This window comes from Euleptes europaea, chromosome 9 (genome assembly GCF_029931775.1).
Source record: "Euleptes europaea isolate rEulEur1 chromosome 9, rEulEur1.hap1, whole genome shotgun sequence".
NCBI classification, from domain to species: Eukaryota; Metazoa; Chordata; class Lepidosauria; order Squamata; family Sphaerodactylidae; genus Euleptes; species Euleptes europaea.
This window is the reverse complement of record NC_079320.1, coordinates 12,721,464-12,744,933: the sequence shown is the minus strand read 5'-3', so window position 1 is coordinate 12,744,933 and position 23,470 is coordinate 12,721,464. Positions and strand designations below refer to the sequence as shown.

The 23,470-nt window shown below is 43.6% G+C and overlaps 2 protein-coding genes across 3 annotated transcripts in view; one reads left to right on the top strand and one right to left on the bottom strand.

Annotated features, from left to right (window-relative positions):
- ENOPH1 (enolase-phosphatase 1) overlaps positions 1-7,845 on the bottom strand; it is a 32,335-nt gene extending 24,490 nt beyond the window's left edge. The window contains exon 1 of the mRNA XM_056855153.1: positions 7,837-7,845. The gene's annotated coding sequence lies outside the window, so the exon portion shown is untranslated. The remainder of the gene's footprint in view (positions 1-7,836) is intronic.
- On the top strand, positions 7,666-16,101 carry HNRNPDL (heterogeneous nuclear ribonucleoprotein D like). 2 transcript variants are annotated; one of them, XM_056855150.1, is made up of 8 exons: positions 7,666-7,808; positions 10,880-11,048; positions 11,149-11,310; positions 12,281-12,412; positions 12,525-12,639; positions 13,816-13,983; positions 14,546-14,640; positions 15,835-16,101. In XM_056855150.1, the coding sequence occupies exons 1-7, from the start codon at positions 7,690-7,692 to the stop codon at positions 14,614-14,616; spliced, it is 936 nt and encodes a 311-aa protein (XP_056711128.1). In that variant the 5' UTR covers positions 7,666-7,689; the 3' UTR covers positions 14,617-14,640; positions 15,835-16,101. The 2 variants fall into 2 exon arrangements, with proteins under 2 accessions (XP_056711128.1, XP_056711129.1); XM_056855151.1 differs by lacking the exon at positions 15,835-16,101 and adding an exon at positions 15,028-15,609 and having other exon boundaries at positions 14,546-14,638.
- The last annotated feature ends 7,369 nt before the right edge of the window (positions 16,102-23,470 follow it).

The following is a 23,470-nucleotide window of genomic DNA, read 5'->3' as shown; positions in this document are numbered from 1 at the left end:
CTTGGATTTGCCACTCCAGATGCACGCTTTCCCCATCTGGATTCTCAAAGCTGCATGGGGGCTTATTGTTGGGTTTGGAGAATATGGATGGGGGAAATCTGCAGCTAAAGAGTGGCAAACCCAAGACAAAACCTCCCGTGCATAAATGGCTTAATATGCATAAATGGCTTATGATGCATAAATGGCTTATGATGCAATCAAACGATGGGAGGATGAAAGCGCGTCCTTCCTCTGGAGCGATGCATTGGCAGGACGGTGGGCGGCTGTAAGAGAAATCAGCTAGGTTGATCACTCGATACGGGAGATCGCGGATGCGATTAAAAAAATAACAGCTTGAAAGTTGTCTGCGTTTGCCCCGCCTCTCCTAAGGCAGAGGCCATTTACGCACGGGAGGTTTTTGCCTTGGGTTTGTTGCTCTAGATGCCCTTTTTTACCAGCCGCATTCTTAAAAACTTAAAAATAAGCCCCCGGGTAGAAGTTTGAGAATTCGGATGGGGAAAAATGTGCGTCTATAGAGCAGCAGATCCAAGGCAAATAAATGCATAAATGGCCGGAGAGTTTGTGTGTGAAATTGGAAGGTTGGGAATCTGCCTCCCCTAGATGGGGCATCTTTCGAAAAGGGTGTTTTCCCCCTCCGGGGATTCCTGAAAGACTTAGGGTTGCCAACTCTGGGTTGGGAAAATGCTGGAGGTTTTGGAATGGACCAACATGCCAACAACAACAAAAGGGGGGGACCCTAAAAAACTAGAATAAGGTACCCAAAGGTCAGGAATCAACATGAAACATGGGGATAATATTGTTGTGCATATTAATACAAGTAATCCTGTAAATGGTGTATAATACATTGAATACAAACAGAAACAACTTATATATAGCCCTGTTCTATGTATCTATTATAAATAGATAAATATGTATCTATTATAAATATGCCAAATAAACACAAAAATACAGCCAAACAATTCCAAAGCTCAGACCAAACATGTTTGGGCTGTAAAGCCTTCTTCATCGGTGTGTATACATGCAGTTCTGAAGAGACCTATGCCATTATACAAGAACATAAGTATATATGAATATTACAGACTTGGTGACTGAGTAGAATGAAGTTTGTAAAATACAAAATGTGTTTATACCATCCAGGGTTGCCTTTTTAGTCTTAGGCGCCTACAGATCTACTGAAGTGTACCGTTCAAAGTGGAGCCAAGGAAGGGGGAGGAAATTTAGCAGGGATGTCATAAGAGTCCACCAGCCAAAAGCAGTCCTTTTCTCCAGGGGAACTGAGCTCTAGCCTGGAGATGAATAATAGCACTCCGAGATCTCCAGGCACTGCCTGGAGGCTGGCAACCCTAAGTCATAGCAAAGCCCCATCCTGCTTCCAACAACAGCTGGAACAAGAAACAAAATTCCTATTGGGGCTAGCCAAAACAACACAAAGCAATGCAAATTTTCAAGCTCATCAGAGCTCTTTGTTAGGCCAGATGTTACAAACATTTCAAAATGAAGGAGGGAAAAAAGATTTTTCCAGGTCCAGATCTTAAGAACCGTCATGCCAGCCTTGTGTTAGATACAACAGCCCTACTTTGTCCCCTAGGGTATGCTATTCAAAGGTGTGCCATCTCTGAAAGTAGAGGCTCTCTTTAACTGTCATAATTAATAGCAATATCATAGGTGTAACATTGTGTAATAGGAATTACACAACTTTTAAGATAATGAAAGATTGTCTATTCCTTGGCTCCACCATCAACCAAAAGAGAGTGCAACCAAGAGATCAGAAGGAGGCTGAGACTGGGAAGGGCAGACATGTTAGCAACAACTAACAAACATTCAGCAGAGCTCCTCCAATTTGGAGCAGGAGTTAATTTTTGAGCTAAAGGTGTAGAAAATGGGGAATAGTGGTCTAGAAAATAGGGGGGAATAGATCAGAGGGAGAGCAAAGATTACCTGTCCTATTCTACACAGAAATGAGATGGAAGGAGGGATCCAGTGTGCGTTGGGAGTCTGTTGCAGTTCACCTGGTAACCAGGATTGGAGACTTTCCTGGTCCTAAAGCCAGGTTAGGTATACTGTTTGTGGCCCATAGCATAAAATGGGTTCGTTTCAGGAAACAAGATTACAACAGAGGATAAAGGAAAAGAAGAAAGGTGGTTTTTATATGCCGACTTTCTCTACCACTTAAGGAAGAATCAAACCGGCTTACAATCTCCTTCCCCACAACAGAGTTAGGTGGGGCCGAGAGAGCTCTAAGAGGACTGTGACTAGCCCAAGATCACCCAGCTGGCTGCATGTGTAGGAGTGGGGAAACAAATCCAGTTTACCAGATTAGCCTCCGCCGCACCAGATTAGCCTCCGCCGCTCGTGTGGAGGAGTGGGGAATCAAACCCGGTTCTCCAGATCAGAGTCCACCGCTCCCAACCACCGCTGTTAACCACTACACCACGCTGGCTGTCGGGAGTAATCAGGAGAAAACTATAGAACTGACTGAAGGGCTCCAGGAAGGGCAGTTTTTGATTGGATTATGATTACAAAAGCTGGAGATGTTAAGGGGATCATGTATTTGGCCGGAGCCTTGGGGATAAGGGGAAGCTTTGAGTCGTAGATTCCAGACTGCCACAGGGCACTTAACTTCCGAATGGTGTTAATGGTCAGTGATTGCATCTCCTGTGAAAGAATACAGGGACAGGCATCTTTGCTTTCTTGCCTGGTGTGGCTTGATTGCTGTTGGCACACCCTGATTTCTCCCAGAAAGGCTTCCTTGGAAGCATTGCTGCGGTCTTTGTCCCAGGATCCTCTGCTGAGTTCACTGCTGCATGGTTCCCTGTGAGACCCGCAACATGGAAGCGCCCCCCATGTTTGGCGTGTACCTCTTGGGACTTGCTCACGGTGTTACTCTGGCAGTACGGAGGCACAACATTCAAGTCGCAAGATGTCCTAGTTCCACTGTACGCTGCATTGGTCAGGCTGCAGCTGGAGTATGGTGTGCAGTTCTGGAGGCCTCAGTTCAAAAAGGATGTGGACAGTAAGGAGCAGGTGCAGAGGAGAGCGCTGAGGATGATCAAGCCCTACGAGGAAAGGCTGAGGAAGTTGGGAATGTTTAGTCTGGAGAAGAGGAGGTTGTGGGGGACATGATTGCTTTCTTTAAGTATTTGAAGGGCTGTCACTTAGAGGAGGGCAGGAGCTGTTCCTGTTGGCAGCACAGGATAGGACTCACAATATTGGATTTAAATTGCAGGCGGAAAGGTACCAGCTGGCTATTAGTAAACAAAAATTTACAGTAAGAGTTGTTTGACAGTGAAATCAGCTACCTAGGGAGGTGAGCTCCCCCTCATTGGCAGTCTTTAAGCAGAGGCTGGACAAACACTTGTCAGGGATGCTGTAGGCTGATCCTGCATTGGTCAGTATTGACCAAAAAAGTCAGTATTGTCTACTCAGACCGGCAGCGGCTCTCCAGGGTGTCAGGCAGAGGTCTTTCACATCACCTACTTGCCTAGTCCCTTGAACTGGAGATGCCAGGGATTGAACCTGGGACCTTCTGCAGGCCAAGCAGAGGCTCTACCACTGAGCCACAGCCCCTCCCCAAAAGTTCCTGGCTTTTTCAATTCTCCTCTACAAATAAAGCATTTAATAAACTTCTATGCAAACATAAAATCTTGGAACGTTTACACTATATTAGCAATCAAAACTCAAACTCACCCAGTGCAAAAATACATTCATCAGTTCCTTGGAGTCATAATATTTTGCTGCTTCTCTGGAGTCACAAGGATCAGGCTGCCCAGCAGTTTCCAGATTGCAAGCTGCCGATATTGTAGGCATAACATCTTCCATGTGAAGTCAACTGTTCCTTTGAGGATACTGCAGTCTTTATCAAGAATAACCCTGTTTATGTGTTAAGAGTGAATTCATTTCTTTATATGTACACTGAGTAACTCAAAGGCATGTACAGTTAAATGTGTGATTGAAACAAAACATTTGGATTTCCAGAAGGCTTTTGACAAAGTCCGCCACCAAAGACTGCTAAGCAAACTTCATAGTCATGGGATAAGAGGATAAGTCCTCTTATGGTTTGAGAGCTGGCTTAAAAATAGGAAGCAGAGAGTAGGAATCAATGGTCATTTCTCCCAATGGAGGGACGTGAGCAGTGGGGTCCCTCAGGGATCTGTGTTGGGACTGGTGCTTTTCAACCTGTTCATCGGTGACCTGGAGTTGGGATTGAACAGCGAAGTAGCCAAGTTTGCAGATGATACCAAATTATTTAGGGTGGTTAAAACAAAATTGGACTGTGAAGAGCTCCAAAGGGATCCCTACAAACTGGAAGAATGGGCATTAAAATGGCAAATGAGATGCAATGTGAGCAAGTGTAAAGTGATGCATATTGGGGCAAAAAATCCCAACTTCACATATACACTGATGGGATCTGTGCTAGCAGCGACAGACCAAGAAAGGGATCTCGGGGTGGTAGTGGATAGCTCGATGAAGATGTCAACCCAGTGTGCAGCTGCTATAAAAAAAGCAAATTCCATGCTGGCCATAATTAGACGAGGAATAGAGAATAAAACTGCTGATATCATACTGCCCTTGTAGAAATCGATGGTGAGACCACACTTGGAATATTGTGTACAGTTCTGGTCACCACCTAAAAAAGGATATTACAGAGCTTGAGAAGGTGCAGAAAAGAGCAACCAAAATGATTAGGGGACTAGAGCAACTGCCCTATGAGGAGCAATTAAATTGCTTAGGGTTGTTTAGTTTGGAAAGAAGACGGCTGAGGGGAGACATGATAGAGGTCTATAAAATTATGCATGGTTTGGAGAGAGGGGACAGGGAGAAGTTTTTCTCCCTCTCCTATTGTACTAGAACGTGGGGTCATCTACTGAAGCTGGAGGGTGATTCAAAACAGATAAAGGGAAGTATTTTTTCACGCAACGCATAGTTAAATTGTGGAACTCCCTGCCCCAGGATGTGGTGATGGCTGCCAACTTGCAAGTCTTTAAGAGGGGAGTGGACATATTCATGGAGGAAAGGGGTATTCATGGCTATTAGTTAAAATGGATACTAGTCATGCTGCATACCTATTCTCTCTAGTATCAGAGGAGCATGCCTATTATATTAGGTGCTGTGGAACACAGGCAGGATAGTGCTGCTGCAGTCGTCTTGTTTGTGGCTTTCTAGAGGCACCTGGTTGGCCACTGTGTGAACAGACTGCTGGTCTAGATGGACCTTGGTCTGATCCAGCAGGGCCTTTCTTATGTTCTTATTTATCCAGGTACAGGTCCCTGGTTTCATTAATAAAGTGAATGGGTGTTGGCTCCTTCCTACAAACATTCTGGCAGTGTGTGCATATTGTGGCTGGGCCGTGATTTAGGAATGTGGCTTTTAAAGATGTTCTCCTACCTTTCCTTCTCTCAACCACCCCTTCTGAACCATTTCCTTAACAGTCTCTGTTGTTATTGTTTTGTTCTTTCCTTCCTTCTCCTTGCCACTAAGGTATGCAAGAATATCATACCAGTAACTCTCCTTTTGGATGCTAAATATTCTTGCGCAGCAGTCTGGGCAACACTCCAAGTGAAGATCCACTTTTTATGGTTGCATCCACATGAAGATTTTTCTCTGCCTTGGCTCCAAAACTGCAGGGTTTTTTTGGAAGGGGGAGATGAGGAGCATCCACACAACATCCTACTTTATGGACCACCTTCCAAGCTTTCTCCAACCTCAGCACATCCTTTTTCAAACCTGTGGAGCAGTCACGTGGGAGCTTTGTGTGCACTTTCCTCTCCCAGGCACCATTTTCTTTGCAATTCCCCCCTACCACACCACCAGAGGGCTTTTTAAAAAAGCAATTGCTAAAGTGCTGTAGCACAATACATATTGATTTACTTTGTTTATACTCCGCCTTCCTTTGCAATGGGGACCCAAAGCCTTTACATTGCAATTACTCATTCCTTTGAATTTCTAGCTTTCATTTTTTTAAAGTAAGTTACTAGCTCTTTTCATTGCAGGGTGGGTTTCTCTTAGAGACCAACAAGATTTGGGGGGGTATAATCTTTAAAGAGTCAAGGGTCCCATCATCAGAGCTCACGATCTTGTCTGATCCAGCGGGCTCCACTTATGTTCTCACTTACGCTGTGAATCTTTCAAGTGGAAATCTCAACGTTAAGGCGAAATTGCTATGTGCTCCTGTGCACATGGGGAATGTAGTCCAGGAGGCTTAGTTCTTAGTAAACACATAGGATCTGAAACTGAACATGATAGTTGCAATGATAATTATATTTGCAACGCAATCCTATGCATTTGCCTTGAAACGGGACTTCCTGCAAAGAAAGCGCGCATAAGATTGCAGCCTTTGGATAATAAAAGAGCTGAACTCGTGGCCCACGTCTGTTTTGTTATTTCGGCTACCCTTTTGGCATACAGCCTGCCCTGGACGCAGTCTTGCAGTGCAAAAGTGCGGGAAACTATGTGAAAACGACTCCCTCTGACCCCATTGCTCTAAGGCAGTGGTTCCCAATCTTTTTTGGACCAGGGACCACTAGGACTTTTTTGTTCGGTGCAGGGACCCCAAGGTTCAAAATAAAAATTCTGAGAATTTGAAAATAAACTTTAATCATAACTGTTAGTTAAACATTAAGCTTAGAATAATATTTGAATATATATTTTTCTAATAGAGAACTTTTAATTGAAAATATTAATTTATTATGAGTTTATAACTTTGTTTTGCGGATCTTAATTTAGTTCTCGCGGACCCCTGGGGGTCCACGGACCTCTGGTTGGGAACCAGTGCTCTAAGGCCTGTTACGTGAGAACTCCCTGCAAATAAGTCTTTGAATACCCGCTGTTTATTGCATAAAGAAAATGAGAATCGAGTTGAGCTAAATAAGAGATGATAATAGTTAGTTGTTTATATGATAAAGATATGGGTGATTTATCATAAAGAACTAGACAACAAATACAAAGAGAGTAAAAAGGGTAACAAACGGATAGAGGAGGGGAGGGGGGGAAAGTCAAAAATATATATGTTAGTTAAATGGCAAGAAAGGACTCGTTTGATTATATAATCTGTTAATGGATATTTGTAACTGAATATGAACCAACTTGGAAAAAAAATTTATTAAAAAAGAAATAAAATGAGAACCGCGTTGAGGCCTGCCTTAGTGCAAACAGTCGCCAGGGACGAGGCCTGGCAGGGTAGAAGCTAAACCCAGAACTGGGAAATAGGGCCTCGGTACAAAGGTGATCCCAGCGGGGCAGCCGCAGCAAAACCCCGTTTGCCGCAGCAAAATTAAGTGGTCCGGAGGTTAACTTTACTAGGAAAGTAGTCCCATTGAACTCAATGCGATTTACCGCCAAGGCAGGCAAACGTGTCCAGCCGCGGGCGGGAGAAACCGCTCATCCCCCCCTCCCCCGCCGGCGCCATTGCCCTTCCGCCGGCGCCTCCCGATTGGCCCGCACGGATGTCGGCCCCGCCTTCCCGCTGTCCCATTCGGCGCCGCCGCCGCGCCTGCGCCAGGGGGCTGTTCCCATTGGCGGAAGGAGCGCGTATATAAAACCGTCTCAGGCTCTGCCCGGATCTTTTCTTACAGCCGCCATTTTCGTACTCGGGTCGCGTCGCCTGCTTTTCCTCCCCCTTCCCGCTCGCTTTTTGTGGGTTTTGTCGTCCTTCTCGATTATCCCCCCCCTCCCCGGCTCCCTCTCTCCGCTATGGAGGACAACACCGACTACGGCAGTAGCAATAACAACAACGCCGGCTCCGGCAGCGGCCAGGAAGACTTCGCCGAAGGCTCCAAGATCAACGCGAGCAAGAACCAGCAGGATGACGGGTACGAAGGGGGGGGAGGGGTGCTTCACCTGGCGCCATTTTGGGCCTATACGGCGAGGAGGGGGGAGGGGCCTGGCTGCCACAACAGCCTTTTTTTAAAAACAGCCGCCACGTGACCCGGCTGTTCCCTTTCTAGCGCCTCCCCCCCGTCTTGAATTCCCTTTGTCTCCCCTCCCCCCCTCGTCCTCGCGCGCTGGCCTGAACTTCTCAGTGGGCGGGTGCCTTGACGTAACCGCCAGCCTATAGGAGCGCGGAGGGGCGGGGTCACGCTGGGCGGTAACCTGAAGCGCTCGAGCGCGGGGGGGAGCTGAGGAGAGAAGAGTGGCTGGTGCCGTGTGCACAAGAAGAGGCGGGGCGATCGGAATGTGCGGAGGACGGGAGGGGGGGGAAGCCCGGAGAAGGGCGGGGCTTAAGAGCGCCTCTGCAGGGGGAAGTGGAGTCGTGTGGACAGCCTTAGCATCGGCTCCTGTTTGAGGAAAGGGAGCTTTTGGCCGTCGAAAGCTGATACCCTGACAACCGTGTTGGTCTCTGAGGTGCCACTGGGCTCGGATCGGACTTTAAAAGTCTTGTTGGTTTCCAAAGTGCCACTGAGCTATTAATAAAAGTGCCACTGAGCTATTCTACTGCAGGCCAACATGACTGTTCTCTAAAATAATAATAATCTTATTACTAATAATAGTAAGATTATTATCATTTCCATTTTAGAATAAGGGGAATATTTCCACTCCAGAATAAGGCAGCTGGGGCAGGCCAACATAGCTGTTCTCTGAAATAATAAGATAATTATTATTTCCACCCTGGAATATGGGGACTATTTCCAGTCGAGAATAAGGCAGTTGGGGTGGGTGGTGGTGGTAGGAAATGCAGAACATTCCCCCACTTTTTGTTTGGGGGGTCCTGGTAACTATCTGGCAGAAGGGACTTTCTTAACATAGGTTCTCCTGTAGAGAGGGAAGAAGATGTACCTCCTGAAGTTGCGTCTAAAGTGAGCTAAAGCGCTTCGCTTTTGCTTCTGGTCACTTTGCTGGGTTCTCCTTTCTCTTACAGTCTGTCTCTTTCTTTGTGGCCCATGTCACAAGATCTTTGGAGTACTTTAAAAACTGTCAAATATGCTTTTTGTGTGCTGAAGCCTCCTTTGTCAGATGGCATCATGAAAGCTTATGAATGTGTTGGCCTTATAAAAGTGTCACAGGGCAGCTATTGCTGCAGCCAAAACACCCCAGGTATCCTCTGGAATCTCCCTCTGCCTCCTGATAAACTCAACCAGTGATTGGCTGTGGTGGTGCTTTGTTCCACCAATGGGAAATCAGTGCCTCGCAGTACAATCCTATGCAGAATTACTCCAGTCTAAGCCCATTAAAGTAAATGGGTTTAGACTGGAGTAACTCTCTTTAGGATTGCACTGTAAGTATATATCTGACATAAATCTGTGTTTTTAAGGGACTTTTCTGCTGTTGGTGGCAGCTCAGTGGAACTCTTTAGGCCAGTGACTTGTAAGTTCTGTGGCCACTTCTCCCATTTATGTGCATGGCCCTAAGATCATCAGTTCTAAATGGGTGACTTGTTTGCCCTACTTGAGGCAATATAGTACTGTCATAACAAGGGTTACATATGCTTTGCTGGTTTGCTTTCCTTGTAGAGACCTAAGGAAGGATGGTGACTGAGCTTTGAGCTATTAAAGCTTTAATTTAAATTTAAAATTTTCTTCTGCCATCTGCGGTAACACTGTAATTACCGGGAAGATGTCTGCATATTTATAAGTGCTTGTTCTTCTTACATTGTGGCTTTAATTTGCAAAGTACCTTACAATCCTTGATAATTGCCCTTAAACAGCTTTTGGGCGTAGGTAGCAGGATTTCCATGTTACAGACGAGAATATGAGTTTGAAAGAGTGATATGGGGTTGAACTTTATTCTGGGGCAGACACATGTAAGGTTTCACAACTTTTTATAAGTTGTATATTAAATCTAAGGGGAGTCTGCATTTTCTTGAACTACTGCAGTAGTGGTTAGAGTTGGATCAAGGAAACCAGGGTTCAACTTCCCAGTCCGTTGCAGTGTGTACCGGGTGACATTGGGTTGATCTCTACTTTCCCAGCCAAATCTGCCTCACAGACTTCTGATAAGGGGTGGGTGAGTGAAGGCATCTCTGCTTCAAGTAGTTGAGCTTCGTATTGCTTATGTATGCGTCTGAAAGGGCGGTAGAGTACAACTTGCATATGAACATGTCTTGAAACTGTAAGTCAGCTTTTGAGTGAAGGCATTAGAGTAGATAAACATTTGTCAGTAAAATAAAAATACTATGGCAAAGTATAAAACAAATAACAGTTTTAGAACCTGGAAAAGAATCTAATGAACTTTAGTGATGAGGCTTGTTTGCACACAAAGCCCTGTGCATGTTGGTAAAAATGAAATAGTGCTTGCATTAAGACTAGGGACGTATGTTTGTCCTTTTAAAAATGCAGCATTAGTATTCATATTGCTTGAAATTGAATTATCCCTCTATATGTGAACCTTGTTGTATGTTTATAGATTGATCTGCTCTTCCCCCAGTGAGGTTATGGATATTAACATGAGGAGAAGCAATCCAGCTGAGCTGTATGTGTTAATAGTTTCTGTTTGTAATACATTGATATGATTGCTTTATGGGATTTCAACTTTGTCGGCCATCTTGAGTGTGCTAATGGAAAACGGGGATATCAGTTTACTAGTATTTATTGTTTATTTTCTTAAAACATTTCTACGTCACCTTTCCACCCAAATAGGGTCCCCAAAGAGTTGAACATCAGAATGTTGAATTAGCATTTAAAATGTATGTAACATAAACAATCCAATAAAAAAAATATGGCCTCCAAAGATGACCCGAGTGGATGGGTAGGTTCATGTGGAAGAAGGTAGTCCTTCAGGTATACTGGCCCCAAGCCGTATATGGCTTTAAAGGGTGATGCCAGCACCTTGAATTGGGCCTAGAAGCAAACTGGGAGCCCACGTAGATGGAGCAAGACTGCTGGGATATGTAAATAAAGCTTTGTGGAAGTGTCACTCAAATACATCTTGTGTTCTTCCACTGCAGCAAAATGTTTATTGGAGGCCTGAGCTGGGATACAAGCAAGAAGGACTTGACAGAATACTTATCTCGCTTTGGAGAAGTGGTGGACTGCACAATTAAAACCGATCCCGTGACAGGGCGGTCCAGAGGCTTTGGGTTTGTGCTTTTCAAAGATGCTGCCAGTGTTGAGAAGGTATGTCATCACATAGTATACAGCCATAAGGAATGTATTTATATTCTTGTTGTATCGATGTTCCTTGCCCTGAAGATAATCTTCGTGTCTGTCTTTCTAGGTATTGGAACTGAAAGAACATAAACTGGATGGCAAGTTAATAGATCCCAAAAGAGCAAAAGCTCTGAAGGGGAAAGAGCCACCTAAAAAAGTGTTTGTTGGTGGACTGAGTCCGGATACATCTGAGGAGCAAATAAAGGAATACTTTGGCGGCTTTGGAGAGGTAGAGTCCAATGGCTTGATGTGGGTACCTCTAGTGTGAATGTTAGGTCTACAGTTGAGGGCTGTCATGTACCTTTTTTTCCCCCTTTCCCCGCAGGGTTTTCAAGAGATGTTTTTGATGTGGTTTATTTATTAACAGTACAATCCTTAGGAGAGTTACTCCAGTCCAAGGCCATTCATATCAGCGGGCTTAGATTGGAGTAGCTCTGCATAGGATTGTACTGTTAAGGTATACTACAGTTATTTAGAATTCTAGAGTTCAATAAGACACGAAGGGGCTGTGGCTCAGTGGTAGAGCATCTGCTTGGCATGCAGATGGTCCCAGGTTCAATCCCTAGCATCTCCAGTTAAAGGGACTAGGCAAGTAGGTGATATGAAAAACCTCTGCCTGAGACCCTGGAGAGATGCTGAGTAGACAATACTGACTTCGATGGACCAAGGGTCTGATTCAATAGAAGGCAGCTTCATGTATTCTTGTTCGTTCAAAGTTTCAGAAGAGAGGAATAATTGGGAGTCATGCAAGGGTTACATTGGGAGTAAGATTTAAGTCATTTCAGATTATTAATCGTGCCTATTGCTGTTGCACTGTTGGTGTGTATGTCCTTAAGTTAAAAACAACAACAGATCCTTGCCCCAAGGATTTAAAATCAAATACAGTTGGCAGGCAGGGTAGAAAGGGCAACAGTAAAAAGAGATTAAAATTGTAATTAACTTCTTTTCAAGGTTTTGGTATAAAACCTCAATTTGTAAAGGAGGAATTTTGAAGAGCTGATACCATGTGGCAACTTGAGATGGAATTCATGACATATGTTGGAGGTAGAAGGGCTAATGGGGGAAGTTACTCCATAGGTGAGAGACATTAGTAATGCAGGGCAGAACAGCTGAGGCATGCCATTCAGTGGATAGCTTTAAGGAAAAGACGGAGTGTTTTATGTTGGTACAGCACATAACTGTTTGATGTGGGTTTACAGATTGAAAATATCGAGCTTCCCATGGACACCAAGACAAATGAAAGGAGGGGGTTCTGTTTCATCACGTACACAGATGAAGAGCCAGTAAAGAAATTGCTGGAAAGCAGATACCATCAGATTGGTTCTGGCAAGGTACTGGTGCTCAGATTTAAGAATGTGTTCGGCCCTTCCGCAAAAGGAATGGCTGAGAATGGAAGTGCCTCCTCATGGTATTAAAGTCAAGCAATTTTTTTTATTTCCATAGTGTGAGATCAAAGTAGCACAGCCCAAAGATGTGTATAGACAGCAGCAGCAGCAACAGAAGGGGGGCAGAGGCACTTCCTCTGGTGGGCGTGGTGGTTCCCGAGGACGCGGCAGGGGTAAGTGTGGTTTGACGTCTCAAACTGCCTGTTGAAAATGCACATGTACAATTTCAGCAGCAAGAATAGTATATGCACAGAAATGGAAAAATTCATATATACCTACAATAGAAGAATGGCTTGTAAAGATGTTGGAATTAGCAGAAATGGCCAAACTGACTGCTTTGATTAGAGAAATAGTTTACCTACGTTTATAGAAAGTTGGAAACCCTTTATTGACATTTTGTGTAATACGGGAAAAAATGATTTGATGATTTGTGGGTTTGAAGATTAGAAGAATAAGAACGTAGGGATGATAGAGAAAAGTCCCATTGTTAGTTGTAAGAATAATTTAAAAACTACTTTTTTATTTGTGGCTAGAGCAGAGGAAGGCACTGGCAAACCACCTCTGTTAGTCTCTTGCCTTGAAAACCCCATAAGGGGTCGCCATAAGTCAGCTGCGACTTGAAGGCACTTTACACACACACACACACACACACACACACACACACACACAGAACAGGTAGTAATTTTAAAATTAGATTTATGCTCGATACGAATGAAAACGGAAGTGTCTTTTTGTCCCTCTGTTTTGTATATTTTTCTCTTTGTTTCCTTTTTATCCTGTTTATTGTCTTAGTGTAATTTTGTTAGCAATAAATTTCATTTAAAAAGAAAAAATGCGCAGCCAGGTTGTGGGGGTGCTTGCAGAGGAGCACTGCTTTCCGTTCTTGCTAAGAGGCAAAATTTATAATCTAGTCTTCCAGTGCTGAGCCCAAATTGGGAAGTGTGTTTTTAAAGCAGGTGTGCTGTTGTGTGCTTTACCAGCTTTGCATTTTTGTTTCAGTAAAACCATAACGGCTAGATTTTTTTAAATGAGTTGTTATGAGCCAACATGGTGTAGTGGTTAAGAGCGGTAGTTTGGAGTGGTGGAGTCTGATCTGGAGAACAGAGTTTGATTCCCTACTCCTCCACATGAGTGGGGGATGCTAATCTGGTGAACTGGGTTGGTTGCCCCAAACCTCCACATGAAGCCAGCTGGGTGATCTTGGGCTAGTCACAGCTCTTTCATCCCTACCTACCTCACAAGGTGTCTGTTGTGGGGAAGGGAAGGTGATTGTAAGCCGGTTTGTTTCTTCTTTAAGTGGTAGAGAAAGTCAGCATATAAAAACCAACTCCTCGTCATCTTCATTTTAGGTCAAGGCCAGAACTGGAGCCAAGGTTACAATAACTATTATGATCAAGGATATGGAAGTTACAACAGTCCTTACAGCGATCAGAGCTACAGCAGCTATGGCGGATATGATTATTCGGGGTATAACTACCCCAGTTATGGCTATGGTCAAGGATACGCCGACTACAGTGGTAAGGACACTTTCTCCCATTTGCAGTAGTGTCTCTCTGCCATAGGATTCTCTATAGGACTTGGGAGCTCCAGTGGACCAGGAAAAGAGGAAGACCCAACAGGAGATGGATTGACGTATGGCAACCCTATGAATCAGTGTCCTCCAGAATGTCCTATCTTTAACAGCTGTGCTCAAGTCTTGAGCAAAGCCGGTAAAAATAGGACGTTTTGGAGGACATTGATTCATAGGGTCGCCATGAGTCAGAAGCGACTTGATGGCACTTAACACGCACGCACACAGTGGACCAGGGGAAGGTGCCTCTAGTACAGCTCTTGGTGGCTACAATTCTTAAGGCTTTTTGTGGTGTGTTGTGGCAATTAGAAAATTGCAAGAAGCTTGTAGTATAGATGTTGTAGAACAATTGTATTTAAAGTTTGGCATAGAGGGGTGTGTCCACATGATTAAAAATAAAGCCTAGGTGGATGATAAAAATTATTATTGTAATAATTCTCAGTCAGGTTTTGGTGGTAGGACCAAGCTGGATTTGAGATTTGAGTATTGCTTGCTTTTTTTCTCAACAGGACAGCAGAGCACGTATGGAAAGGCATCCAGAGGTGGTGGTAATCACCAAAATAACTACCAGCCATACTAAAGGAGCACTGGAGAAGAAACAGGTGTGTAGTGAGTGAAAGCGTCACCTTCCATACCTCTAAACTAATTTAAAGATCAATAGACAAACAAGTAAAAACCACTTTCTTGAATAGTCTGACTCCTCTTCTTTTTTTAAAAAACTGAAAACGCGTGTTTAAAAGATGTGTTTTAAAACTCTTTGCCTTAAGTGTCTATAGATCTTTAACTCTGTAAAAGGTGGTTCGGCGTCCTTAGTACTTCAGAGAAACATAAGAGTTTTTCTGCTTACAATGTGTACCAGGTGGTGTAGAGGAATAATTAAAACTTTGTAGAAGTATTAACCAACAGGTAAAGTACTGAAATGGGTACAACTTAAGCAAAACAAGATTGTTGTCTTCTAACTCTGACATTATACCTTGTTTGTACCCGCCAGCGGGAACTTCATTGCAGGCCGTGTGTCACCCTGACCACGTCTATCTCTGGGGGTCGCACGTTGCAGGCAGAGCGCAAGGCATACACCAGAAAACGCTGTCCTGTGGTATGGTCTCTTCCAACTTCATGTACCAGCGTAAAGATTAAAGTGGAAAACTTCAGACTTTGGCTTCTTTTTTAAAAAAAATCTTCTTTGAAGATTTCTAAGTGTCTTAACTTAAAATGATTTTTTACAGGAGTTAAAGTGCATAAATGCCTTTACAGCTTAATCATTTTTTGGTCTTCTGTTTAGTGTTGTATATCAATTGTGGAACCTCATTTTAAGTGTTCGTTCTTTAAGATTTAATGCTTGCTTTTTTCTTTTTATAGCTTAGTGAAATCTACAAACCAAAACGAACTTTTAAATCTGGGAACATTAAAGATCATATGCAAGCAGCAGGGCTGTATTTGAATCACCTGGCTAACAATTTTCCTCAGTGTAATCTCCACTCTTTCTTTCCCACTAGCAGTTGAAGCCGTGAAAGGCTCTTTCCGAAGCTTGGTTTTTAGGAAACCAAGAATTTCTCTTTTCTGAGTTCCTACAGTTCTCTGAAATAGCTCCATCATTTGAGCTGAACTGGTACCATCCGGGCATGTTAAATCTAATTTGGGTCCTCAGAGATAATTTCATGTCAACAGATGTGCATATGATCTTTAACGGTGAAGCGAGGAATAAATAAAGGACTTAAAGCAGTTCATGAAAATGGACCTTTTAAAATGCTTGTAAACGTTTCACAGGCCTGATAATGGGTTTGTCTTGGTTTTATAGGTGGAGACTACAACAAAGCCATCTTGCAGAACATCTGGACTCGACTTGGAGGGTGGTCTTCGTGACATGAGATTATTTTGTAAAAGACTTTTAGTGTATGACACAACAGTGTCCAACTGTACATAGTGACCGACTAGTTTTCTTTATGGTTTTTACTTTGTCCTTTTTCGTCATCCGTGTTATGATGCAAATGTGGTTTTTGTGTTTATACCATTTTTATTTGTATGATTTCATGTTGACCGATTCCCAAATAAAATGCTTCTGTGATTGCTGCCTTCTGAATTCAGACAATGTTGCAGCATTGTTAACGTTGGTAAGAATTGGCTTAGTGTACCCAAACGAAGTGCACCGAGTCTTAGCTGATGCCCAGATGTACAAGGGGATGCTCTGTACGTGCAACATTTCCTAGTTTTCAGCATCACACATGGTGTTGCAGCATGATTAGTCAGTGCCATGACTTTTAATGGCGATATCACAATGTGGTGAAGGATCAGTTGCCTTGGTTCAGGACAGATGCTAATAAACGTCCTTTGGTGCATATGTTGGTCCCCTGAGTGTTTGTGAAAGGGATTGCTGTAAAGGGGCCGTGACTTGGCATTTTTGATAAACTGGATTAAAAATTAGGCCTGGTGTAATAAACATATCAGTTGAACAATGACTGAGGGCTCTTTATACTCACACGCATAGTGGGACAAGTTTTTGCAGGCTCAGATTCCCGAAACTGTGTGCCTCGAGTCCACTGAGCTCTTCATAATTTTGATTTACTTTTATCACAGTTTTGGTGAGGTTGCCCATAAATAGTGTGGTTAGTAAAGAATGCTAAAGCAGAGACCCTAACCTCTTTGCTATGGGAAACCCCGCGTAGTATCTGTCAAACCATTAGTGCCATTCTAAATAGAGTAACTAAGCCCACGGACTTTGGTGTAGATAGGATGGCATCATATATCACTATGGATACATGGGAACAGACCAAATGTTAGATTAACTCCCACCCATCAGCAGAACTTGTAGGGGAGGTGAGGTTTTTAAATCTAATCTTTGGAGATCATAGCTTTGAATTCATGAAGTGGGGTCAGGGAGGCCATTTCAGTCCTTCCATCTGCCAGCTAGAATATTACCATTTTGCAATTGAAGATGCAGACTCCTGCAATAGCTTTTTTTCTTTACCTTGCTACTAATTTTGCCCAGCGCTAATCTACCAATTTGTGTCTTGAACACTGTCTTGTCAGTCTGATATCAGGTAACAATGTGTAGAATGCACAGGCAACAAGAATAAACCTTATTCATATAACTTTGGTTCATTTATGCTTATTCATGGCCAGTGTGCCCTGTGAACCCAATTGTATTCAAATTACAGTCTGCTTTTGATAAATCGCTGTCAGTGGCTGATAAGTGGAATGTCGGCAGTAGGTATGTCCTGGAATCCTTATTCTAAGGTGAAAATAGGTACTTTTACACAAGTGCACCATACAGTCACCCTTTGGTCACTACAAGTGTAGGAACTGACAATGAAGATGGCTATTACGTGGAATGTAAAAAAAATGCTCTGCCTGGGCACAAGTGAAGAGTTGGTTTTTATACGCAAATTCTTTCCCACTTAAGGAAGGCTCAAACCGGGTTATGATCACCTCCCCCTCCCCATAATAGGCACACTGTGAGGTAGGTGGGGCCGAGAGAGCTGTGACTAGTCCAAGGTCACCCAGCTGGCTTCATGTGTAGGAGTGGGGGAATAAATCCAGTTCACCAGATTAGCCTCTGCCACTCATGTGGAGGTGTGGGGGAATCAAATCCGGTTCTCCAGATCAGTCCATCACTCCAAACCACTGCTCTTAACTACACGCTCTACTCAACCCAGTTTTAATAGTCTGATGTGTTTATCTGAGTATCTTACACTTGCTCTCTAATAGCATTTCTTTCAGAGGTAAGGGAAGTACATTTATTTAGAAAATATGTGTATTGTATTTAGGAAGAACTTTTTATGTTACATGGGAAAGAAGTTGTTTTGACCTAGATCTACATACTGAACATTCTCCAAAGGTGTACGTGTCAACTTGGAAGCAACAGCAGGAGACTGTTTTTAATTACCATTCCATCCTGCTTGCCTCCAGTTAACAGCTTTCTCATCCCTGTTTCTAACTCATCAGTTAGGTGGTTAGCAGGAGGGCAGGAAAACTGCTCCCTCCAGTTCCAATAGAATCACAGTACAAAGGAATATTTGTTTTATTCTGGTGATCTACTTCAGGAAGCCAGAAGCTGCGATTAAAACAACCAGGCATAAAGATGGTGTTTAAATATTTCCTTGTTCAAATCTGAGGTTTCCCCCTTTTTTCTTCTTGAGCTCAAGTACGTAAAGAGAAGCAGTTGCTTTTAAAAATTGGCTTGCTGTGGAGAAAACTCGTTCTGTGAAGCCTGTTCAGCTAATGCAAAGATGTTCGTCTGTGCTATTGACAGTTTTTCAAAGGAGCAGGTTCAGATGCACGCTTTCATCTCAACATTCCCAAGACCATATGGCTTGTTTACTTCAAAAATTCTAGGATACCCTAGAGTGGATAACTGCTCATTTATTACACAAATAGATGCAAAATCTTTTAGTTCTCAACCTTGTTTCTGCCCTGTATTCCATAACAGAGATGGGCTAGTGTTTATTTTGACAGAACAGCATGTTTGAGAAATAGCAACAAATAAAACAGTATCTTTTAAAAATTACAGTAAGAGTCCAAGGTTAAATATGAGCCCCGTGGTGCAGAGAGGGAAGCTGCAGTAATGCAATCCAGGTTGACTCAGCCTTCTTCCGAGATCGGTAAAATGAGTACCCAGCTTGCTGGGGGTAAAGGGAAGATGACTGCTGCCAAACGTCGGGATGTGATGTCACCCCATGGGTCAGGAATGACCCAGTGCTTGCACAGGGGACCTTTACCTTTTGTCGAGGTTACATATATGAATGCTGTCATACAGCAGCCCTGCAGAGCGCTGTAACTTTATGATATGTCTGTAAATGAGTGGAGAGGGAAAATATGGCAACTGGTAGCACGTGGGACTACAGGGGAAGAGGTGCTAGGGTGAAAATAGGCACCTACAGTTTGGTATTGGCCACTAGCTTAAGCTTTAGCGGTGGTATAGGAATTCTAGACAGAAAAACATGTGCAAAGCACCAGAGGTTTCAAGGCGTTTAATAACTTGTAGCTACACCAAAAATTTTACAAAATAGTATTAACAACAAAGGTTCAAATAAATTGCAAAACGTATTACAGTATACAAATAATGAGCAAACAAAAAGCAAAAGTGTTGATAATATAACACAGAACCACAACAGTTTGAGCACAAACAAAAGTGTTTGTTGTTACTACTATTTTGGAGTAGCTACTAGTTATTAGATAAATGCCTTGTAACGTCTGATGTTCTGCACCTTTTTTTCCTGTCTTCTATCAGAGGTTTCTCCCCCTTCTTCGGTATAGGAATTCTATACTTTGTACAATGTAATAATGAACATGTTCGCTTGGGTGTGTTGACTTCAGGCTTCTTTATGGCTTTTCTTTCTATAAAAGGACTCAGTGGGTTACAATGTTATTTGAAAACCCAAATAAAATCAATGTAGCAATACTAGTAGCCTTCAATAAAATCAATGTACCCTTCAATTTGCAAGATCTGAGCAAGGCTGTCAAAGATAGGACATTTTGGAGGACTTTCATTCATAGGGCCGCCATGAGTCGGAAGCGACTTGACGGCACTTGACACACACACAGCAATACTAGTATCTGACATAGAAGCTGGACTGTCTTGAGAGTTCAGATTTCACGTTTGAATCGCCCGAGTTTATCAGCCTCCAAAACAATAGCATGGATGCATTCCCAACAGCCTGAGGAAGCCCTTTCCTTTACGTGGGAGCTGCTATTGGAAAAGCTCTGGAATGAACAGGTGCTGTTCCAGCCTGTCTGAAAGATAGGGCCTTAATCAGCACAGAGGAGCTTTCACAGTAAAGCACTGTGGGAGAGGTGGTGACATCAATATTTGTGCCTTGAAGTCCTTGGATACTTAATGGGCACTCAGTGAAGTGCTATCAAACAGGTGCAAGATATCTGTTGCTGTTTGCTCCAAATACCAACTGGGTGGTAACATTTTGCACTAGCTCAAGCTTCCAAATGGGAGGGAAAGCTGCGTGGTGCGGCCTGATCTCGTCCTTTCTCTGACGCGAAGCAGGTCAGTCTTTGGGTGGGGGACTGCCGAGGAAGGCTCTGCAGAGCAAGGCAATGGCAAACCACCTCGCTTACCTTGAAAGCCCCTTTCTGGGGTTGTCATAGGTTGGTTGCAATTTGACCATGTACAAGCGGAGTTTCAAAATACTAATCAAGGGCAATCCTACATGGTATGGAGAGAGTGGACAGGGGGAAGCTTTTCTCCCTCATAATACTAGTATGTGGGGTCATCTGCTGAATCTGAAGGGCGAGAGATTCAAAACAGATAAAAGGAAGTATTTCTTCACACAACGCATAGTTCAGTTGTGGAACTCCCTGCCCCAGGATGTGGTGATGGCTGCCAACTTGGAAGGCTTTAAGAGGGGAGTTGGACATATTCATGGAGGAGAGGGCTGTTCATGGCTATTAGTAAAAATGGATACTAGTCATTATTCATACATATTGTCTCCAGGATCAGAGGAGCGTGTCTATTATATTATGTCTATTCTGTTAGGTGCTGTGGAACATAGGCAGGACAATGCTCCTGTAGTTGTCTTGTTTGTGGGCTTCCTAGAGGCACCTGGTTGGCCACTGTGTGAACAGACTGCTGGACTTGATGGACCTTGGTCTGATCTAGCATGGCCTTTCTTATGTTACTATGTACATGTTATCATAACCCAGTCTGGAGGCTATTCTGGCGTGGATCATTGTGGCCAGATCGGCTGAGTTAGGGAGCTAACTTGCACACTAGTTGGAAGAAGCCATTCTTCGCTAAATTAATGTGTTTCTCCAGCATTGTTGGATCTAGTACAACTGCCAGAGCTCACTAAGTCAGACAGAGCCTCACTAAATACATGGAGCCCTGTGGCGCAGAGTGGTAAGCTGCAGTACTGCAGTCAAAAGCTCTGCTTATGACCTGAGTTTGATCCCGAATGAAGTTACTTTCAAGTAGCCGGCTCAAGGTTGACTTAGCCTTCCATCCTTCCGACAAACAACCCCGAAAACATAGTCTGCCTAGTAAACATCATCAGTGTGACGTCACCCCATGGGTCAGTAATAACCCGGTGCTTGAACAGGGGACTACCTTTATCTTTTAAATACAGGGAACACAGTACCCTCCAAGACAGCTTTACCAATGGCCATCCTCTCCAGCTCAGTCAGGATCCACCTTCAGACTTAAGCTCCTTGACGTTGATTGCCCAGCAGTTGGAATTCCTACTGTATTTAAATACAGCATAGAATCATAGAATAATAGAGCTGGAAGGGACCACCAGGGTCATCTAGTCCAACCCCCTGCACAATGCAGAAAATTGGCAACTACCTCCCCCCACATCCCCAGTGACCCCAATCCTCCACCCACCATGCAGGATCCCTCAATCAAAGCACTCCTGACAGATGGCCATCTAGCCTTTGCTTAAAGACCTCCAAAGACGGGGACTCCACCACCCTCTGAGGCAGCACATTCCACCGTTGAACAGCCCTCACCGTCAGAAAGTTCTTCCTAATGTTTAGGTGGAATCGCTTTTCTAATAGGCAGTAGCAGCCTATTTACGTTGGAGTGAGTCTCTTTTTATATTATGGCCTGCAAGCTTGATTCATATATGAAAGTGACTTGAGGTAGCAGAACAGACTGTGCTTTAGACTGTAGATAAAGGGTACATTTGTGGAATGCTGATTTATATTAAACTCCATAATACATTGGGCTGTCTTTTCTCTCTCAATGAGCAAAGGGTAGGCCCATTTTCTGCATGGTTGGGTTATAAAAATTACATTGCATTGGTTGCCTAAAGAAGGGGCACGGGTATAATAAAAATGTTTTACATTTTTTAAAAAATGGGATGGTCCTAAACAGACACCAATATAGGATGGGGGACACTATGACTAACAGATTCCCCCCCACACTGCTGCCATTCTGGCATTATTAGGATTGCCAGCTCCAGGTTGGGAAATACCTGGAGATTTTGGGGGTGGAGCCTGAGAAGGGCAGGGTTTGGAGAGGGGAGAGATTTCAATGCCATAGAGTCCAATTGCCAAAGGGGCCATATTTTCCAGGTGAAGTGATCTCTATTGGCTGGAGATCAGTTGTAATAGCAGGAGATGTCCATCCACCACCTGGCAGTTGGTAACCCTACCAGGTGAACTGATCTCTATCGGTTGGAGATTAGTTGTAATAGCAGGAGATCTCCAGCTAGTACCTGGAGGTTGGCAACCCTAGTAGGGATTCAAACCTGGGTCATCTAAACAGTAGTTCAGCAGTAGCAGTAGTCTATAAAATAGGTTTCCCAACTCCGGGCTCACAAGTTCCTGGAGATTTGAGAGTGGAGCCTGGGATACACCATAGAGTCTACCCTTCAACGCAGCCATTTCCCCCAGAAGAACTGATCTCTGTAATCTGGAAACCAGTTGTATTCTGGGAGATCTCTAAGCCCTACCTGGACCTTTGCAAACTTAATAAAATTACACTAAGACACAGTTCTTTGCTGCGTCTGTCGCCCATTATGTAACCAACAGAAGCCACCTATCCATCTCTGTGTCCTGCTTTCCGCTGTGTTTTCTGACTCCCAGGGGCTGCTCTGCGCTGCCACTTTTCTCTCATCTATTATTCAGAAGTCTCTCCTAAACTGTGCCCGCCCGCAATGGTGGCAATGCCCTACAGTACACGGATAATCCACAGCTTGATTTAAACAAACCACAGAGTTGCTGATTTAAGAGTAGCAGTTCTCTTACAAAGGGATTTCCAAGGGAGATTAGAAAGAGAGACTGCTGAATTACAACTAATAATGAAGCGCAAGACAATTCATTATCCTGGACTTAATAGTGATCTGGGATTCCTGTCTCATTATCAAGGCTGATTTCTCCACAGCTACGACCCCTTTGCATATCACACCTAATCCAGTCACGCCAGCTAATGTCATTTACTTGCTTTTGACATTGCCATTGCATGTCTAATTCACTCTTCTCTGCTTAAGGATAGATGGAATGATATTCTATCTGTATCTGAAGATGTGAGCTGTGGCTCAAGAAAGCTCATATACCCTGCCAGAAATTTTGTTAGTCTTTCAGGTGCCACTGGACTCTTGCTCTTTCCTATTTTGAAAGACAGACTCACACGGCTACCCATTGTGATCTATCTCACATTCTAGCAGTGTCTGAAGAAGTAAGCTGTGACTCACAAAAGCACATATACCCTGCCAGAAATTTTGTTAGTAGAAAAGAGCAAGAGTCCAGTAGCACCTTAAAGACAAACACAATTTCTGGCAGGGTTATGAGCTTTCGTGAGCCACAGCTCACTTCTTCAAATACAGATAGAATGTCATTCCATCTATCCTTAAGCAGAGACCAGTGAATTAGACACACAATGGCAATGTAAAGTCAAAAGCAAGTAAATGACATTAGCAGGCATGATTGGATTAAGTGTGATATGCAGAGGGGTAGTAGGCGTGGAGAAATCAGCACTGGTAATG